At 33.3% G+C, this 18,085-nt stretch overlaps 5 protein-coding genes across 6 annotated transcripts; 2 read left to right on the top strand and 3 right to left on the bottom strand.

The window, feature by feature from the left end:
* Nucleotides 1-226: 226 nt before the first annotated feature.
* On the bottom strand, nucleotides 227-5,831 carry LOC113219244 (zinc finger protein 346-like). Its single transcript, XM_026445246.1, has 8 exons — nucleotides 5,505-5,831; nucleotides 3,916-4,359; nucleotides 3,672-3,745; nucleotides 3,389-3,538; nucleotides 3,173-3,267; nucleotides 2,774-3,084; nucleotides 2,636-2,704; nucleotides 227-2,526 (listed from the first exon to the last, which is right to left on the bottom strand). Exons 1-8 carry the CDS (start codon nucleotides 5,542-5,544, stop codon nucleotides 2,372-2,374), a joined length of 1,338 nt encoding a protein of 445 aa, XP_026301031.1. The 5' UTR covers nucleotides 5,545-5,831; the 3' UTR covers nucleotides 227-2,371.
* LOC410556 (UPF0415 protein C7orf25 homolog) lies at nucleotides 5,562-7,732 on the top strand. Its single transcript, XM_394035.6, has 4 exons — nucleotides 5,562-6,093; nucleotides 6,308-6,749; nucleotides 6,847-7,400; nucleotides 7,466-7,732. The coding sequence occupies exons 1-4, from the start codon at nucleotides 5,944-5,946 to the stop codon at nucleotides 7,550-7,552; spliced, it is 1,233 nt and encodes a 410-aa protein (XP_394035.3). The 5' UTR covers nucleotides 5,562-5,943; the 3' UTR covers nucleotides 7,553-7,732.
* On the bottom strand, nucleotides 7,548-8,862 carry LOC727151 (tetratricopeptide repeat protein 12-like). Of its 2 annotated transcripts, XM_006565745.3 has the most exons (5): nucleotides 8,486-8,862; nucleotides 8,226-8,423; nucleotides 8,028-8,158; nucleotides 7,766-7,946; nucleotides 7,548-7,689 (listed from the first exon to the last, which is right to left on the bottom strand). In XM_006565745.3, the coding sequence occupies exons 1-5, from the start codon at nucleotides 8,619-8,621 to the stop codon at nucleotides 7,625-7,627; spliced, it is 711 nt and encodes a 236-aa protein (XP_006565808.1). In that variant the 5' UTR covers nucleotides 8,622-8,862; the 3' UTR covers nucleotides 7,548-7,624. The 2 variants fall into 2 exon arrangements, with proteins under 2 accessions (XP_006565808.1, XP_001122862.2); XM_001122862.5 differs by having other exon boundaries at nucleotides 7,766-8,158.
* Nucleotides 8,863-8,884: 22 nt separating this feature from the next.
* LOC100577180 lies at nucleotides 8,885-10,353 on the bottom strand. The gene has a single exon (XM_006565746.3). It carries the CDS (start codon nucleotides 10,116-10,118, stop codon nucleotides 8,979-8,981), a length of 1,140 nt encoding a protein of 379 aa, XP_006565809.1. The 5' UTR covers nucleotides 10,119-10,353; the 3' UTR covers nucleotides 8,885-8,978.
* Nucleotides 10,354-10,811: 458 nt separating this feature from the next.
* Nucleotides 10,812-17,380, top strand: LOC727135. The gene is made up of 3 exons (XM_001122848.4): nucleotides 10,812-11,271; nucleotides 13,412-13,636; nucleotides 14,040-17,380. Exons 1-3 carry the CDS (start codon nucleotides 11,193-11,195, stop codon nucleotides 14,219-14,221), a joined length of 486 nt encoding a protein of 161 aa, XP_001122848.2. The 5' UTR covers nucleotides 10,812-11,192; the 3' UTR covers nucleotides 14,222-17,380.
* Nucleotides 17,381-18,085: the final 705 nt, after the last annotated feature.

Below are 18,085 nucleotides of genomic sequence, written 5' to 3'. Positions count from 1 at the left end.
AGACAAAGGAGCGGCTTGCTCTTGCTTGTACCGTTTCTCGCGTTAACAGAGTTAGCCGTTCGTTTGCGGAATTAGAAATGAAGGCTCGCGTGAAAATTCGCGAGACTGGCTCGCGAGGGACGGAACGGAATAATCGGAATTTAATTTCCATCTCATCGTAAAGCCTTTTTTTTTTTTTCTTTTTCTTTTTATCTATGCATAAACATTAGAAACTTTTTTTCAGAGAAGAAAAGAAAAACGAATATACACGGATAGCAAATTGACGTCTGTATTCGAATTGGTGTTCATTATTCGACGAGACGTTTATTCATCGACCTGTGTCTTGCTAATAACGCGGATCCACGTAATCACGGAAGAGGATTTCTGCGTGAATAGTTGCATAATCATCGATCATAAGGTTTACACGTCGCTCTTAGTCTGTTACACGTACCGTAACGTGATGTACGCGGTCATGTAGTGAATTTTGAACGAGAACTATTAATTGCTCGAATGAAAAAAAAAAAAAAAAAGAAAGAAAAGGAAAAGAGAAGAGTAATTCTTCGTTATCTGGTGAGACAATTTTCTGGTTTATCTTTAATCGAAGGCCTCCCCCGATCATTTGCTCTCGTTTATCGAGTGATTCTGTCGTGTCAGTGTCGGCAAGACTTCAGAAAGAAAAAGGGGCGACTCATATACTTCGAGTTCTCAGACTTTCCGAGAAATTCTCTCCAGTCATCGGGAAGAATTTCATCGAATATCTAAACGGGCGGCCGATGATTAATAAGTTTTTACGGGCATTATATCTGACCGCGTGACAAATCGATTTCCGTTCTTCCTTCTTATCGCGTCTTCTTACCTTTGTCTCGCGAATCGACTTCCGTTTCACCGCTCGAAACATTTTCAACATTTTCCCCTCCGCTTACGTTGCGTGAAATCAGCATTTCGGCTCTTCTCCAAAGGCTAGAAGAATAGAGAGAAATAATAGGTGTGCGCCACGAGTGGTCGAGAAGATGAAAAGGGAAAAGGGATTTCGTCGAGGAGCAGCACAGCGAGGAATAGGAAAAAAGGGAGGAGGGACACTTTGAACGCGTAGAATCGTAAAAATCCAGGTATAAAGCAAGGATCGAACAAGTGCGAGGATGATCCTAATCTCTGGGCTCATTGGTAGGTAGAACAGCAGCAGTTTTTGAGAGATGGAAATCTTTTGAGGAAGAAGAAAATGGTCGAGTATAAATTAGCGTGAATTTGTTAGAAAATCGTTAGGAAATGCAAATTTCAGAAAGAAGATGCTTCGTAAGAATTTCCACGTACATAAGCGAGAGATTATTTACGCACTGCCTACAGTGTCTTTGGTCTGTTCGATAATTTCAAGCTGCTTCGATATTTCTTAAAGAATATGCCGCGAACGACGACTAATCTTTGTCCTTTTGAAAAATTCCTCTTCACACGATTCAATTGGTATTATTATACCCGGTTTGTATCGAAAGACATAGGTAAGAAGAACGTAAAGACAGGAGCTTTTACGTTCCCTCCTCGTTGCCATTTTTGGGTATCGTGAATGTAGCTCCAGGGTTTCTCGTTCGTTGATTCATGCTTTACGCCGACATTTTTATTCGGTTGGTCACCATCGCTGTCAAAAGATATATTCGTCGTGGGTAAAGTGACAGTAAAAACAGGCTGAAAACGTTAATCCGTCATACGTGTCTTAGGAGGTAATTAATAGAGGAGGGTATTCGAGTATGGCTGGCTGGCTGGCTGGCTCGGTCATAAATTTTGTGGAAGGTCGGGGAATGAAACGGCGCATAAATTTCACTTGGACGCGTTGAGCAAAAGACGCGTGCTGGGTAAGAGAAGCGCGCGTGATTTCGCGAATTGAACGGCGGGGAGCTCGAGTTCGAGTTAATGGTTTCGTAATTGAATAAATGTGGGCGATTAGTCGCGTAGCCTAACCGAGACGGTTAACGAGCCACCACCGTAATCCATAATAACCGTTCGTCTCTGCTAAAAATCGAATTTAGAGTTAATCGTCGCTTAATTTAAATAACGCTCGCGCACTAACAGACTTATCTTTCCCATCAGACACGCGAAGATCCGATCTATCTTCGCATCAATTTATAATTTTCGTGTTTATATAGTCTCGCGGCCATGTTGAAGGTTTCTTCTCAGAGAGAGAAGGTTTCTTCTCTAAAAAAAAAAAAAAAAATTGTCCGCCGATCCGGACTGAATCTATATATCGAACAAGAGTTATTTATTTCTTATCTTTAGGCACAGATCGTCGCACGTTGCCTCGATACAACGACAAAACATCTGCTTGATCAAAAAATGAGAGAAAAGTTTTCGGTGAAAACAGTGGACAGAAGACGAAGAAATAACGTGCGATCCCGCCGAGCCCTTATTTCTTCTTGAATCTGGCTTTCTTCGATACCACCACCGCGTTAGACGGAGACTTTGGGTTCGACTGATTCTTGTGCTTTTTGCTCTCCACGTGTTGAGCGAACGTGCTCTCGGAATTTAACGACAGGTTGCACGGTGCGCAATAATACTGGCCTGCGAACAAAACACTTTGGAAATTAACCAGCGACAATACAAATAGATACGGATATTTAATCTCGAAGCAAACTTTTTTTAAAAAAGAAGTCGAAACGAGTCTCGTTACCTGATGGCGTTCGGTAAATGGAATAATCTATTGGTCCAGGAGTGGCGGGTATCGCTTCGCTCTCGGTTGCTGGAAAATCCACGAGGGCGAATTATTATTTATCGCGACAAGAGGCGGGGATGTGAGCGGGATTCTTACCAGGCTCGGGCACGGGTAACCCGTTCAACCTGAGCATTCTCAAATGCCTGGCGCCACGCTTGTGCGTTTCCAATTGGTCCTGTCGATTAGCGGAAACCCCACACAGATCGCAACGCAATGGCGTTGGATAAGGAGGTGGTGTGTAGATGGACCCCGCCCCCGGCGCGGGTACCGCATTGGTACCGTCAGGTACTAGCACCGGCTGTGCCGGTGCAGATTGCACTTCTGCCTGAAAAGCCATTCCTATCCCGAATCGGCCGGTGGGATCTATTTGACTGTACTGATTTTGATTTTGCGACTTCTTCGACGGCCTGTAGAATTCAACGCTCTGCTATGACGATCTCGGCTGACACAGCTATCTTTCTAAGAATAATTAGGGACAAGTATACATCTCTGTACCTCGCACGACGTCCCCCGTTTACTGCTCTAATATGTTTTTTACCGGCATAGTGTTGCGTCGCATCCGTTTGCGACGTGAACCACGTTTTACAAATCTGCAAAAAAAATTGAACGCCGTTTACCGACCATGTTCGCCATTTCTCCCCCATTTCCCCCCACTCCTCAGGCCTCTTCCACCCCGCCCCTCTCATTAATGCCATGTTTTATCAATCTTACATCACAATAATTTTGCCAATCGCTGGTCGTACTACTGACTTGGCCGTCTTCGGTTTTCTGTTTCTTTACGCTTTGATTCAGAAACATCGATACTTTTTTCTGATGCGGCTTTCCATCGTAATGTAACTTTGCTTGCAATGTGGAGTTCATCTGAAATCGTTTATTTTCTTTTTTAGCGATGCTGTACTTGGAGTTGATTTGGTTAAAATACGTGTTAAATATTATGATATAATAAGGATGTTTCGTGTATTTTTTATTATCGAATAAAGTGATCGAGGCTTACAACTGCATTGCACAGATCGCATTTCAGCGGTTTCATTAATGCTGACAGTTCCCTCTGGGCGCTTGCAACTTTCTCTACGAAATAGAAACATAAATCAATCTTTAATAAATTTGAAATCTGATTTCTTAATCGATAATTTCATATAGATACAGAGTTGAGAGTAATCAACTCTGAAAAAAAAAAAAAAGATAAATTCTAAAAATAAAATTCATATATTTCTTATAATAATAATTTCTTTAATTACCAGCATCTTGCGCAGGATCGATGAACTCGTTCTTGCGTTTGTAATATTTGTTCTTAGCTTTGTTGGAAATTGATATAGTAGGTGATGCGACCGCCGCAGCTGTCGTCTTGTAGGTCGTGTCGTACCATCGTGCATAAAGATCGGAAGTGTCCGCGTCTGTGGGTATCCACCAGGGAGTAGTTGGTTGTCCAGGTGTTTGTGCTTGCATCGCTGGATGCATGATATATGGTGTTGGCACAGGGAGGTTTGGAAACGCCGTAGCTGCTGCTTCAATTGTTAGATTTCCCGCTGTTTCGCAGCTCGTTAAACCGGTCGTTGTCGCTTCTGTCGTTACCGGTTGTTGTTGTTGTTGTTGTTGTTCCGTCGTAATTGGCAAATTGTTGCTTTTCGAAGTTATGATTGGTGGTGGGGGTGGTGGAGGTGGCGGTAGAAAACATTCTAATCCTATATAAATGAAAAATATATTTTAAATATATATATATAATAATAATAATAATAATAATTGTATATTAGATTTATGATTATTAATAGAATTCCTTTTATTTAGATGTAAATACGTATAAACATGTATGAATAAAAGTTGAAAAATAATAATAAAGTATAAAGAAAATGTATATTGATATAATTTATTTGGAGATCGGATTTAATCGAGTATAATGTTTTGACTAATCTTGTTAATATCGAATAAGTTTATAAATATATTCAGGATTCAGGATTAAAAACAACTTGAAGTGAATTTCGTTTATCGATTGTATATATTTTGTCCAGTGATCAAAGAAATTATTTTAATTCGCACGATTAATTTTCCGAAATAATGAAATAATCGTAATTATTGTAAATAATAATGTATTCAATAATGTATTCAAAAATTTGATGAAAAATTAGTATTGTGCAAAAAAAAAGAATAATAATAAAGATCAATGTTTACATATTAGCAAAATATCATGCATATGTGATAACTGTTTACATGTTATGTTTACATGTACTACATTCGATAATTCATACACGTATAATCCCTTTACATTTATATCTTCGTTTAATTTATTGATATTTTATTCTAATTCGATATAAAAAAAAGCTAATTTTGATGACAAAATTGATAAACAATTATTATATCATTGTATCAGTGGTATATATATTTGTTATTTTATATTTTAAGTCGTTAGCTGATTTAAATAATCAAATATTGAATGAAATTTGACAATAAACGTAAAAATATCCTATGGCTAAAGTACTTTCTTATTTTACCTATTTAACGTTGAACGTAACATGTGCATGCTTTAAGTAATTGTTTTGATAATTGATTGATATAGGCATATCAAAAGTTATATCCGGTTATTTCTAACAGACTCCATTACGACTGCATACAGTATATTTACACTTGCGGTGGTACTGTTCCATTTATAAAAAATAACTTTTCATATATATATTAATAACAATATAATAAATGTTTTTTCAATGATCGATGTGTTTGGGAGATTCAGGAGTTTGCATATTTTCGATACACTAGATTCACTAGAATATACGTACATATGTCTCTAACAACGTGAATCAATGAAGAAAATTCTTTCCTAGGAATAGAAACTTACCCGGTACTTCTGGATTTTCGATGATCTTTGCACTAGACATTTTTTTCAACTTAAATACCGTGATATTCTCTATTATTGTCAGAGGAATCTTGACGGTGCGCGGTAATTACGGCACGATAAGGTTGTTTTCGTTCGATTTACACTCGCGAATTAGTTTTCTGCCTATAGTTTTACATTTCGCACGATTCGTTGGAATATGGTATCATTACGATTTATGAATTATGTTTGACTGTCAATTATTCAGTGAAATATAAAAGTTTGTGAGGTTAATAGACGAGTTTGACAAGCGACCCGTCGACATTACGCGATATTGAACTGTAATGCAAGATGGCTGCTAACACTACGTTCGTCGATCGTGAACTATTCAAAATTATTAGAATTACTACAAAAAATACAACTTCTCATGGCCAACTTGTCGAAAATCGTTTAATGTTAAAGGATGGAGGAAAAGGGTGAACTTTTAACATGTCTCGGAGAAAAAATAAGCACTGGCAAAGCCACGATAGATCGTCTGAAACTTGTAGGAAAGATTGATGGGATTGAAAAACTTATACGAAAGATTCAACAAGAAATTAGATTCTTAGAAAAGGTATGTTTTTTAGATTACAAGTCAAAATTACAGATATCATATATCTACATTTCCTTCACGATATTAGCCATATATTATAACTTATATAAGTTATGAAACATTTCACTCTCTTTTCTTCTATTAATTTTATGTTTAAATACAAAAAATTGTCGAATTGTTACATACTTTTTTATTAAAAGGATCAGAATTATAACTATATGCTATTCTCATAAAGGTACAATCCACAGGGAATGTAAAGAAGGAACATTTACAAAGCACAAATCTGATTCATTTGAATGCAATTGTAGCACGACTCTTTTGTGCTAATGAACCCATCAATGTTATGAAACCTTTTAAATATCAAAAATCACGTTTAGAAGTAGATATTGTATGTAATGGAGGTGCATCATGGATAAAAGTTATTGCTAGAAATGCTAGAGCTCTTACAATGATTTCAATGGGTAATGGAGAATATGGGCAAAAATCTGTGCTTGACCAAGCAATGAGTTACTTACAATGTGCAAAATGCTATCCACATTTGTATAGGCCACCTGATATTATATTCCATTTTGCTTATGGTATAGAAATTCCATTAGCTACACGTTTGGAACAGATGGGAATAATTGTTGAAGGGGATAAAATACAGTGTGAAGATGTAAAAAATATAGATATACATGGTATATATTTTTTTTAATACGATGAATGTATGAATATGTATGATATATATAAATTAACAAATCATATTTACGGTTATATCTATTCTTCTGGAGGTAGATAGCGAGGACAAAATTTCTACATGGCTATATTCGTTAGAATCTGCCGAGGAATCTTGGGATGATTATAAAAAAAATATAAATTCAGATTTAAATACTCTAAACACATCTTCCCTTAAAACTGAAATAAAGATTCTTAACTTGGATGTATCAACTTTATTAGCATATGTGACAAATATGACCAATGGATATGATCATTTTATTTATCGGGAACCGTTACTCACTCAACAAGCAGAAATGGAAAGAAAATATCCAGTTAAACCAATTTTAGAGAATTTGTTCAAAGGGAAAGAATTAATTGTTTGTCAAACTGCTTATGAAAATTTTATGAATATTATAGATGTCATTGGTGGACCTAAAGAGACTCTTAGGGCAAAAGAATTATTAAATAAAGTTCAGATTGTTAATGACATACCAACAGGCAGAATAATGGAGAAGTTAAATTTAGGTGGTAAAATTAAAGACAGATCTAGATTAGTTTTTGCAACAGGAGAACATATGAAAAGTATTACGGTATCTGCAAATGAGGGATTTGTTAGAGCAGCACGTATGCAGGTATAAGTATTTGTACTATAACAAATATAACAAATTTAAATAATTCTAGTAATAAATTCTTTCAGGGTATTGAATGTACAGTCTTTTTGCATGAACCTAGATCTCTTTCAGAGATTAAAGAAGGTTATGCGACAAAAATAGGTCCATCTTGACACCAGTTAAATGCATTTTAAATTATTGCAAAAGAAATATTCATACTGCATAAGAAATATTTCTATTGTTTACTAATTAATATTATTAACAGATGAAGCTTGATATTTAACGCGCATTTCCAAACTTTCTTCAAATTCTGTAACAATAAATTAAATAAAAATTTAGAATTGTGATAGAAATATTTTCAATGTAAAAAAACATCAACAAAGTACCATTAATAAAATTCGTTAAATGTGGATTTCTTTCTTTTGCTAATAGAATATATTCTTTGTATTTCGTTTCATCTCCGAGTTGTTTATAACACTTAGCACTATTTAATAGGGCTTTCAAGTTCGTGTTATTAACTTTTAATGCCCATTCGCAATCGTTTAAGGCTTTCTCGAATAATCCAAGCTGAATATATGACAAAGCCCTGTTATTCCATAATAGGGTTGAATCTTTTCGCTGTTCTAGCGCTTTAGTATAATATGTTACCGCTTTCTCGTAATTTCCTTCCTTAAATGCCCCATTACCAATTGTTTTCAATGTTTCCGCTCGTTCATTTCTAATCTTTCTATTTTCCGCCCTTTCTTTTGCATCTTTTTCTACGCTTTTCATAAATGCTTCTAAATATAAATAAAACTTTAATTAGTATACAGGAATATAGAAGACAAAAATTATTATTTGGTATACCTTTGGACATTTCTTCATCAGTAGAGTTTTCGTTAATCGAACATTTGTTAATTACTGTACGATTCATTTTTATTTTTACTTCAGTATCATCGCAAATGATATTTTCCATCGCTCGTCCATCCAAAATTTCATCTGCCAATATTTGTCCATGTTCTTGTTCTTCAGGATTGGAAGATGCCAATTTTTTCACAATTTTTTCTTAAAAAAATTACAATAAATCGAAAATTATGTTTATAATCAAAATAAGAAATAGTACTTACCAACTTCGGTAACGCGCTGCATAAAGTTCTGAAATTCTTCCTCAGTTACATGTTTATCAACTGATAAATTATCCATAATTTTTTGCCCTTCTGTTATTTTGTTTTTTAATATATCATGATCTTCTGTTTTATCCATTTTATGTTATATAAATATTTTTTTTATACAAGATTGATCTAACTATATTTGAGACTAACTGTGAAAGGTTTCCATAGAAACATATAACATGGTAACATAAATGTGTATCAAATGGGTTAAGTGATTAAATAAGCATGAAACATTTATTTTGAATTGGTTTATTATAAAATGAACAAGATCATGTAAGAAAGTAACAAGTATGATAGTGAATTATGGTTAATTTATATATATTGAAATTTTGCAGCTTTTTTGGTTAAAAAAGATTTATAATCACAAAAAAGTTTTATTCAGTCTAAGTGTTATATTCAAAGCAATATATATCAATAATTTCAATTTTAAAACACAGTGTTTTATATATTAACCATTAGATCCTTTTCTTGGAGGATATTCTGAAAGTGTTCCTGCATTATAATACGTTTGTTCCACATTTGTGACAGGAAAAATTTGGGAAGAACCCATAATAGTATCTGAACTTTCATTTTCTATCTCTTCAACTTCAAGAGGATCCATATCTGCATCTTCTTCCATTTCAAATATATCCACTTCGTCTTTTATGTAAACTGCACATTTCATGGATTCATTGCTTTCCGAATTAGTCCTTTGTTTTCTTCTGTCTAAAGGTTCATTCCTCTGAAACTCTTGACTAGCTGCAGATGGCTTTCCAGCTGTAATTTCAACTTCATCCATAATACATAATTTTTTCAAAGGTAAAGATTTATCCTTTGATATAGCAGATAAAACACGAGGCCAACTAATAACAGATTCAGAGGGTTCTTTTCTTTTTTGAGGCGGTGGATTGGAAATTCCTCTACTAGTACTTGGCATATCATTAATGTCTACAATACTGATTCCAGATTTTCCTGTGTCTAAACATTGACTTAATAAATTAATATTAGCCTCTTCATTTTTCTTAGTAACCTCTAGTGGAACTTTATTTCCACTTTTATGAAGGTGAGTAGATGAAGTAAATTTTGTTTGATTGTTAGTTTTAGTTTGTGATCTAATATTAGAATCATGATCAGGTACTGTTTTGGTAGGTAGACTCTTTGTTTCTTCGATTTTTAAACGAGATACTGTAGTTGTTTTCCTGGACGTATCATGAGATGCGTTGTTCGATTCTCCTACCAAAACGGAAGTTTTAATATGTCGTAATCCAGTGACTTCCAAAATTTCGGCCAACTTTAACAACCTTCTAACCTCACTTTGAACCACTTGTATTTCACCGCAGTACATAAAATTGACGATAGTCTTGAGATCGTCTGCTTCAATATCGTGAAGAATAATCATAGGGTGAGGATGATCGTTGGCAACCAGTAAACGACGGAAAAATGAGCTCGAATTAGCCAATACCATTTTATGACATTTTATAATCGTCCCATCTTTGCATACTAAAGAAAGATCTACAAACTGTTGCTTCTCATAGCATGTATCGAGAGAAACCGCCAAATGCGATGGAAAACTATGCCACTTTAAACTTAACACTGTTTCTTCCTTCATTTTGAATATTGTAATTGATAGCTTTCAATTCTATCTACGACTAACAGTATACGACTTTCGTTTATAACAACACACTCGCCATGACACGTGCCGCTGTCATCGCAACTGTTTTAAACGGCTGTGCATTCCAATAGAGAAAATATCTTTCAACATGTAAAAAATGAATTCGAAATAACATAGCATCAAATTATGCGATTGATTAAAAATACATTTCACATGATATATTTAAAAATATTCCATGAATATTATATTTTTTGGGTTAAGTAAAGATTCTACTTTTTAAAAATAATCTGTAGAAATCGATCTTTCTAGTTAGATGACGAAATTATCTACATTCTAGAAGATACGAAATACACTTTTACTCGTATCTAAAAATATCTATTTGTCATAAATTTAGAATAATGTCAAAAAGAATTTTTAAAATTACGATTGATCGTCATTTTTATTTGTTTGCAATATCATTTTTAAATTAAGAAATTTAATCAAATTAAAAAAAAGAAACATACTGAATACGATGTTATTTTTTATTATGTTTAATCATACATTTCATAATTTTTTTCACTTTTAAATTGATTAAAAATGGAATTAAATAATTTTTACGTGAAATTGAATTTTGAATATCGCGCCAAATAGGAATGCGCGCATTCTATGACGCCATCTTATGCTCGATATGTCTCGATATGTCTTTTGCTCGATTCTCGATGTCAATTGAGTTCGATAATTGCAAATGGTCGTTTAATAACAGATGATTGAACGCATTCTGCGGCGCGGTCTAGCATTTATCTGTCAAAACTGGTGACGGCCGGCCGATCGGCGATGAGCCGGCATACGCGTGCCTGTTGATTGTTTCGTGCTAAAGTTTTAGGTTATCTACGCGAATATTTTAATAAAATACGTGTGTGTGTATATTTGTGCACTTAACATTACGTTTTCCGAGTGGCATAAACGCGTCGATCGTAAATATTCTTTAAATAATTGCGTCCATTATTATGTGATCGTGAATTGGGAACGAAGTACACGTAGAGAGAAAGACAAAGAGAGAGCGACAACACGAGAAGGAAAAAACAAAGGAAAATGCAAAACATTCGAATCTATGTTTTCTGTTATCTCATCGTGGCAATACTTTTTCTAACGCCATTCAATTACGCTTCAGGTAAGCATGAATTCTGAGAAATAATTTGCAGTTTGTTTAATAGAATAAATCAAATGTCTCTGTACCGAGCGAAGCCAAAATTAGTTGGTTTAATCGAACCATTGGGGTCACCCCTGTAAGGCCACAATAGTCTTCTTCCGCTTTTTCTCCATCACTCTCTCTACCCCTCTCTCGTTCTCTCTCTCTCTCTCTCTCTCTCTCTCTCTCTCTCTTCATTTCTTTCTGATTTCTTTTTGATCCAACTATTCGTACATTTCTCTCTCTCTCTCTCGATGCTTGTAGTCAAAAAATTAAGCTCCCTTAATTACGTATTTTTACTTCGATAGTATTTCATTTCGTTCATCGTTTCTCTCTTGATTTATTTATTCATACTCCATGTTTCAAACCACAATTACTATATATTCTGTCTGAATGGAAGATAAATGCTTAAATTCACGTAGGAAACGCTCGTTATCGCACAATCAATTTGATTCGGTTATTCGGTAATTGATACGATAACACGATATTTTTGTAATAATTGTACGTTTAGTTATTCCTTCTGTCAAGAAATTTCCGTCGAATATATAAATGAATTAACGTTTAACAAAAGTTATCTTTTCGAACCGCGATGAATACGTTTAATATTTTTGCATGATTTCATGGAAAAAAAGGCTCATCAGTATTTGGTCATAACGAAGAAGATGAGTCAATGTGATAATAAAGTCCATGCGTAGCGTTTAACGCTATTTAACACCGAGTACGAGTATTGGTAGCTTTACTAAACCAGTACTAGAGTAGAGTACCCAGTATTTATATCAGAATCAGTACCGCCTGTTTTCATTCTTCATTAACGAATAGCGCTCGATAAATAAAACGTACCACGTAGTATATTCGATTCAAAATATCATTTTATATTTCGCAATCCATTTTATAGGAAATAATTAACGTGCAGTTAACGTATTAACACATTAACTTTAATAACCATAATTAACTTTGCAAATGAATAATGTTGCGCGATAATTCCGTTAGTCATTCTATAGTGCTCTTCTGCTAAATGTAATTTATTTTATGAAAGATACGATTATCCATAGCTAGCGATGAATTCTTTCTTTATATCGCATTTTTATACACGACATGCGTAAAATACACACAGTTTTGTATAGTCAATCTAAGTATAAGTCAAGGACTCTAGCGCATACATTCAAATGATTGAATAATATTTTTCGGTTCTCTCATTCTTTGATTTTTATCTTCTGAATAGAAATACGAACGCATGACGTAGAATTAGAATAAAAGGTCTCATTGTTCGATTGACCTATGAATTCTGTGTGTTGTTATCATGGAAAAGTTCATTGACACGTATTAATGGTATAAATTAATTGCGGAAAGCTGAATGTGATATTTCGAGTCAAGTTGCAAATGTTTCTAATCTCTTGAATATTCGTTTATTTGAAATCGTTCCAAATATCTTTATTATTATTATTATTATTATTATTATTTTGCATTGCATGATTATCGAATTTACAATACCACGATTTAAATCAAAAAGAAAGTCTGTTAATTTGCTTTATTTAACATCGGTATAGTTAACCTCTATATTTTAACTGATAAAATTCGTCTCAATTAAGTGATTCAGCCAATTTCAACTCGTACAGTGTCGATAGAGTCGCAATGATACATCACTATTCAACCGCTCTCTGCCTTTTGTTCAAAGAAAATTAAAAAAAAAAAATAATAATTCTGATTGTCCGGTTTAATAGATATGGAACGTAACAACGAATAATAATACATAATAAAATTTTCAGATTGATAACGATCATCCATTAAGATACGTTTCTTTAACGTTGGTTGGAATTGAAAAATTGAACAAAGATACGGATATTTTTTTTTTTTTTAAACGTGTTCAAAATCGTTTATCGCAATCCGTTAAAGACTTTATTATCTTCATTGTCATTCGTCATATCGCGAGTCGTATATTAACCTTTAGTCTAGGTGAATTAACTCGGAAAGCTATTCCTTTCTTTCAATTCTTCGTCCAATCTTTGTCAACGCGATACATCGAATCTTGAATCATGCGTTGATACAACGTTAATTTGTTTTTTGGATCTCGACGTTTTTTTTTCCGATTTTTAATTTCTTCTTTATTTCTGTGTGTGTTCAGATTTTCCCGCAGGAAATGTCACAAATCAGACGAAACAATGCGATACCCAAAAGATGGAGAATCAATGCGATGAAAACGAGAGATGCTTTCAAAATTCGAAAGGGGAAAAAGCATATTGCAAATGCAAGATAGGTTACGATCTGGAGAAAGGCCGATGCGTCCAGGTTACGATTACCACGGTTGCCAGTGTAACTGATCAACCAAACGTCACGGCCAATTCAGCAGGTATATACACACGCAATATAATTACAAATATTACGATGTTATGAATCATCGCGAATCATTTATCCGTGTATTTAGTATTTATTTATAGAAATCAAATATTCAATTTCACAAGGCATTGGAATTAAATTTTTGCTGAATTAACTAATCGTAGAAAAAAAATTTTCCACGATGTAATGTTTTTATGATAACTATTTTTCTTTTTTTTTTTTTTTCCTTTTTTTTTTTCTTAATTCATAACACGACACATATTAATTTATCATATCGTAAATTACTCATACGATAACGGTATCGTTATATATTGCCATCGTAAAAAAAAAAAAAAAATGGTTACGTAAGACGCGCCACGATTTTACGCTAAAAATTATTGCTGACAAAATTATGAATTTGTTTGAATTTTGTTTAGGTAGTTCTGTAGCCGCTGGCTTGTTAATACCAACTTTTCTCGTAGTAATGAGCGTATTACTGTATTTTGTCGCGAGGCGATATAAATGGTTGCAACGAGTTCGACAGCTTCGTCCAAACCATTATGGTAATGTCCTAGTCACAAGAGACGACGATGACGATGACGATCCACCTATAGCGTAAGCAGACATCTAATAATAATAATAATAATAATAATAATAATAATAATAATAATAATAACAATAATAATAATAATAATAATAATGGAATAATTAATATGTGTGCCGTGTACAAAGTGCGAAAGTTTTTATCATCGAAACATGAACTTTAACACAGTTTAAAAAACGCTCAGTTACACAATTCGCATAATTTTAAAGCGACACAAGCTTTGAGTTACCGCCGTTGCGCGGTATATAAACGGGGATCGTCTTACGGGGATCTCTTTTGTAACCGCAAGAAACGAAAAAAAAAAAATAAAAAAGAAAGGAAAGAAAGGAAAAAAAAAAATAGTTCATGTTCAATTTCTTCGTCACTCTTCTTGGATGGCTTGCAAGAAAATTTCGATCGATCGATCGATTTCGATTATGATTGACGATCGATCAATCATTTAACCAACTTGTCTATCTTTGTGCAGATTTCGAGAATTTTTTTCGTAGATCGCACACGGAAAGTCTTCTCTTGAAGCTTGATACGCTTAGGGAACAATATTGTGTAACTCTGTGTACATATAAAGAAGAGGTTTAGATACATGATATACATAACATATCGTCGAACTGAAATAAGAGGCTAATTGTAAACGAGTGTTAGTGTAAGTAGATGTATTTTATATAAGCGATAAGCGAAACATTAATCGATCCTATTTTTTTTTTCTTTTCTCTCTTTTTTTTCTCTCTCTCTCTCTCCTTTCTTTTCTTTTCTTTTTTTAGTCATAGATGAATATAAATGGTGGACGAGTCTGTCTCATTGATCTTATTGATTAGCGTTAATAATCGCAACGGTTAAATTAATATTTATACTCCTCTTCGAAATTTTCTCCTATCCAAATAATTTTTTTCTAGAAAGAAGCAATAAAAAAAAACGAATGCAGTATGAAAGTATTACTACTTACACAATCACCATTTCTCATGTTTATGTATGTATGTATGTACGATGGTTGCGGGATAACTGACTGCGTTTTCTCATAGTTTTTAAGATTAAGATTAATCGTATCGAGAACAACATATAATTTTTTTTTTTTTTTTTACAATGATATTAAAAAGCTGGTCAGTAAAGTTTCTTATCTCTGTTAATATCTTGATATAAAAATTGATTATCGATCAAACAATTTCACCACGTGTTTTTAAAATTTAGAATTTCGAATTATTCTCTCGATGACAATTGTATAATTTTTATTAATCGTGCAATGAAATTTATCCATGTGACGCGATGATCGATATCGATGCGATATCCTATATTTTTTTAAGAAATAACTCCCCCCCCTCCTTTTATCATTTCGATAAATTTGAGAAATAAACGACGATACATCGATCGGGATCGCGTCTCGTGTATAAATTTATATATCGTTTTCTCTTAATGTCTTGTTTTTTTCAAGGATAACTTTCCACAGAACAAACAATGTAACATTACCAAAGAGCGAATCTCTAAATTAATTAACCAGTTAGGGATAATAATAACTTGGAGAATAACTTTTTCTATCGTACCTCTATGAATTTATAAATATAACTGTATTGATTAATTATAAATTAATTATATAAATTAAATTAATTAAATCGTCACGCGATAAATAATAATAATAATACGTATTTCCAATACGTACCGTATCTCCCAATGCAATATTATACATGTATTATACGATCATTACACGGAATTCGGATTCGACGAGGGTTATTAAATAGGATATTTTTGCTCAAGATGGATTTAAATTTTGTACAAAGGAGTTAACTTTTTAAATTGCAAGACAATTGTAGAGTAGATATGTTTGCACTCATACCAAAACGGGATCGCATTTTCTATCGTGCTCGGTATTGTTTTTTGTATAATATAATGGAAAAAGAAAGAAAAAGAAAGATATATTTGTAAATAAGTTTCCGCCATTCCGCGGCGGGTGCGTAATCTTGCCAGCCAATCATTCTCTCATCCTATAGTATGTAATCGTGACGCAAGAAGAAAAATTTTACATATATAAATTATATATATATATAATTCCTATAAGAAAAAAGGAGAGCCTCCTCCAGAAAGATGATTGGGACGTATGTATTTGCGAGATATACATATACATATATATATATATATTATTTAACCTATTCTTGTACTCTATCATTTTTGTACAGAAAGCTACGCACTAGAAGAAGTTGTGTAATCAGGGCAATTTAATCGGGTGCTCGAAATATCATAATTCTGATTCGTTAGGCCGCTCGACATCGCGAGAGGAGATTTAATATTTTTATAGTTGGCGAGTACAAATTAATTAAAAAAAAAAAAAAAAAAACGGTGCGACTGGTACTAGCGAGTTATCGTTTTTTTTTAACTTTGTATCGTGGAAATTTTCCCGATACAATTGATAGACGAAAATAGGCACCGTTCTTCTCACTCGTTACGACACGTAATCTAATTAGGCTACGCTCAAGCTACATGCAGTTTAGAACGATTCGACTGACTGTAATTGTTGTTGTTACCGTTTGTTTGTTTTTTTTTCTCGATGTATCATAGCCATGTTTGCGTAAAAAAAAAAAAATAAAAAAGCACGGACAATCCTTGAATCGTTGAGAAACGATCGAAAATTAAGAAGAAGAAGAAGAAGAAGAAGAAGAAGAGGAGGAAGAAGAAGAAAATTCTTCTCGCGTACAAGCAATCTTGTTAATTCATCTTTCCGTACCTATGTAAAGTGATGATTTATTTTGCGTAGACGTGGCACCAATCGGGTTGTAAATTTTATTCTGTGATGTGATTTCTCGTTGTTGACATGATCTTCTCTTGGCACAATTCGTTAGGGATAATATTTACTCGACTGCAAGAACGTGCCGTTTTTCCTGTTCTTCGACATTGTACGTATATATATATATATGTATATATGTACATATATATATATATAGATATCTGTGTGTTTAGGTACAAAATTTAAAAGAAAAAAATTTTTTGTTTAAATACAACGAAATATTCTTTTTTGCATTGTAAATTGAGTAGCCATAATCTCTCTGGAAAAAAAAAATTAATCTATTTGTGTAACAAAATGCGTACGTGAAAACGTGTCATCGGATTTATAGGCCACTTGTGACCGCAACGAAGAGTTTGTAAATATTTAACATCGAAAATAAATAGAAAATAAAGAAAATAACATTTAAATCGTTGTAATTATTTGATTATTATTGATACACCTTTTAATTATTCAAGTAATACACCGATCGTTGCCCCATCGTTTATTATTATTAATTCCATTTCGTTTCATTCATCGCGTCGCTTAATTAAGTTGGGCGATAATGAACACGATCCTTCGTAAGACGAGTTTATTTTTGTGAGTCTCCATCCGTAGCAACCTCCACGTTGGTGAGACTTGGGAAATCGATATTATTATTTATCCATATATACTACTGTACACTACTTGCTTGTTATTTACGATGTTATTATTATTATTATATGGATTACATAATATCGAGCTAATGGCTACGAGATTAACACATTAACGTTTATTGGATTCTTATTTGCTATTGCTTCGTTTTTATCGTTATATGTATATATATATTTGTCGAAATTTAATAAGAGAAACGTATAATGTCAATCTAGATGTCTAAATCCAGTTGTGTATGAGAAAATAAATTTCTGACAATTAATTTCAATTTTTCTGATTCTGATTTGTCAAAATTTAATAAGAGAAATGTATAAAGTTAATCTAGATGTCTAAATCCAGTTGTATATGAAAAAATAAATTTCTGAGAATTAATTTTAATTTTTCAGGAGTCTGCTTCTGATTTGTCAAAATTTAATAAGAGAAATGTATAAAATCAATTTAGACATCTAAATCTAGTTGTGTACAAGCGAAAAAATAAATTT

The sequence above is a fragment of the Apis mellifera genome, linkage group LG14 (genome assembly GCF_003254395.2).
Source record: "Apis mellifera strain DH4 linkage group LG14, Amel_HAv3.1, whole genome shotgun sequence".
NCBI lineage: Eukaryota > Metazoa > Arthropoda > Insecta > Hymenoptera > Apidae > Apis > Apis mellifera.
Note: the sequence above shows the minus strand (reverse complement) of the source record. Positions and strands in the feature narration are given on the sequence as shown.

What these genes read in the sequence shown, in the direction of transcription:
- LOC727135 (XM_001122848.4), top strand. Translation starts at nt 11,193, where the DNA reads ATGCAAAACATTCGAATCTATGTTTTCTGTTATCTCATCGTGGCAATA. An exon ending in GCCATTCAATTACGCTTCAG is followed by an intron (nt 11,272 to 13,411) that starts GTAAGCATGAAT and finishes GTGTGTGTTCAG; the next exon opens with ATTTTCCCGCAGGAAATGTC. An exon ending in CGTCACGGCCAATTCAGCAG is followed by an intron (nt 13,637 to 14,039) that starts GTATATACACAC and finishes AATTTTGTTTAG; the next exon opens with GTAGTTCTGTAGCCGCTGGC.
- LOC410556 (XM_394035.6), top strand. Translation starts at nt 5,944, where the DNA reads ATGGAGGAAAAGGGTGAACTTTTAACATGTCTCGGAGAAAAAATAAGC. An exon ending in AAAAAATATAGATATACATG is followed by an intron (nt 6,750 to 6,846) that starts GTATATATTTTT and finishes TTCTGGAGGTAG; the next exon opens with ATAGCGAGGACAAAATTTCT. An exon ending in TTAGAGCAGCACGTATGCAG is followed by an intron (nt 7,401 to 7,465) that starts GTATAAGTATTT and finishes AAATTCTTTCAG; the next exon opens with GGTATTGAATGTACAGTCTT.
- LOC100577180 (XM_006565746.3), bottom strand. Translation starts at nt 10,118, where the DNA reads ATGAAGGAAGAAACAGTGTTAAGTTTAAAGTGGCATAGTTTTCCATCG.
- LOC113219244 (XM_026445246.1), bottom strand. Translation starts at nt 5,544, where the DNA reads ATGTCTAGTGCAAAGATCATCGAAAATCCAGAAGTACCGG. An exon ending in GCGATCTGTGCAATGCAGTT is followed by an intron (nt 3,539 to 3,671) that starts GTAAGCCTCGAT and finishes AAACGATTTCAG; the next exon opens with ATGAACTCCACATTGCAAGC. An exon ending in AACGGGGGACGTCGTGCGAG is followed by an intron (nt 3,085 to 3,172) that starts GTACAGAGATGT and finishes TGAATTCTACAG; the next exon opens with GCCGTCGAAGAAGTCGCAAA.
- LOC727151 (XM_001122862.5), bottom strand. Translation starts at nt 8,621, where the DNA reads ATGGATAAAACAGAAGATCATGATATATTAAAAAACAAAATAACAGAA. An exon ending in TGATGAAGAAATGTCCAAAG is followed by an intron (nt 8,159 to 8,225) that starts GTATACCAAATA and finishes ATTTATATTTAG; the next exon opens with AAGCATTTATGAAAAGCGTA. An exon ending in TTTAACGAATTTTATTAATG is followed by an intron (nt 7,690 to 7,765) that starts GTACTTTGTTGA and finishes TTATTGTTACAG; the next exon opens with AATTTGAAGAAAGTTTGGAA.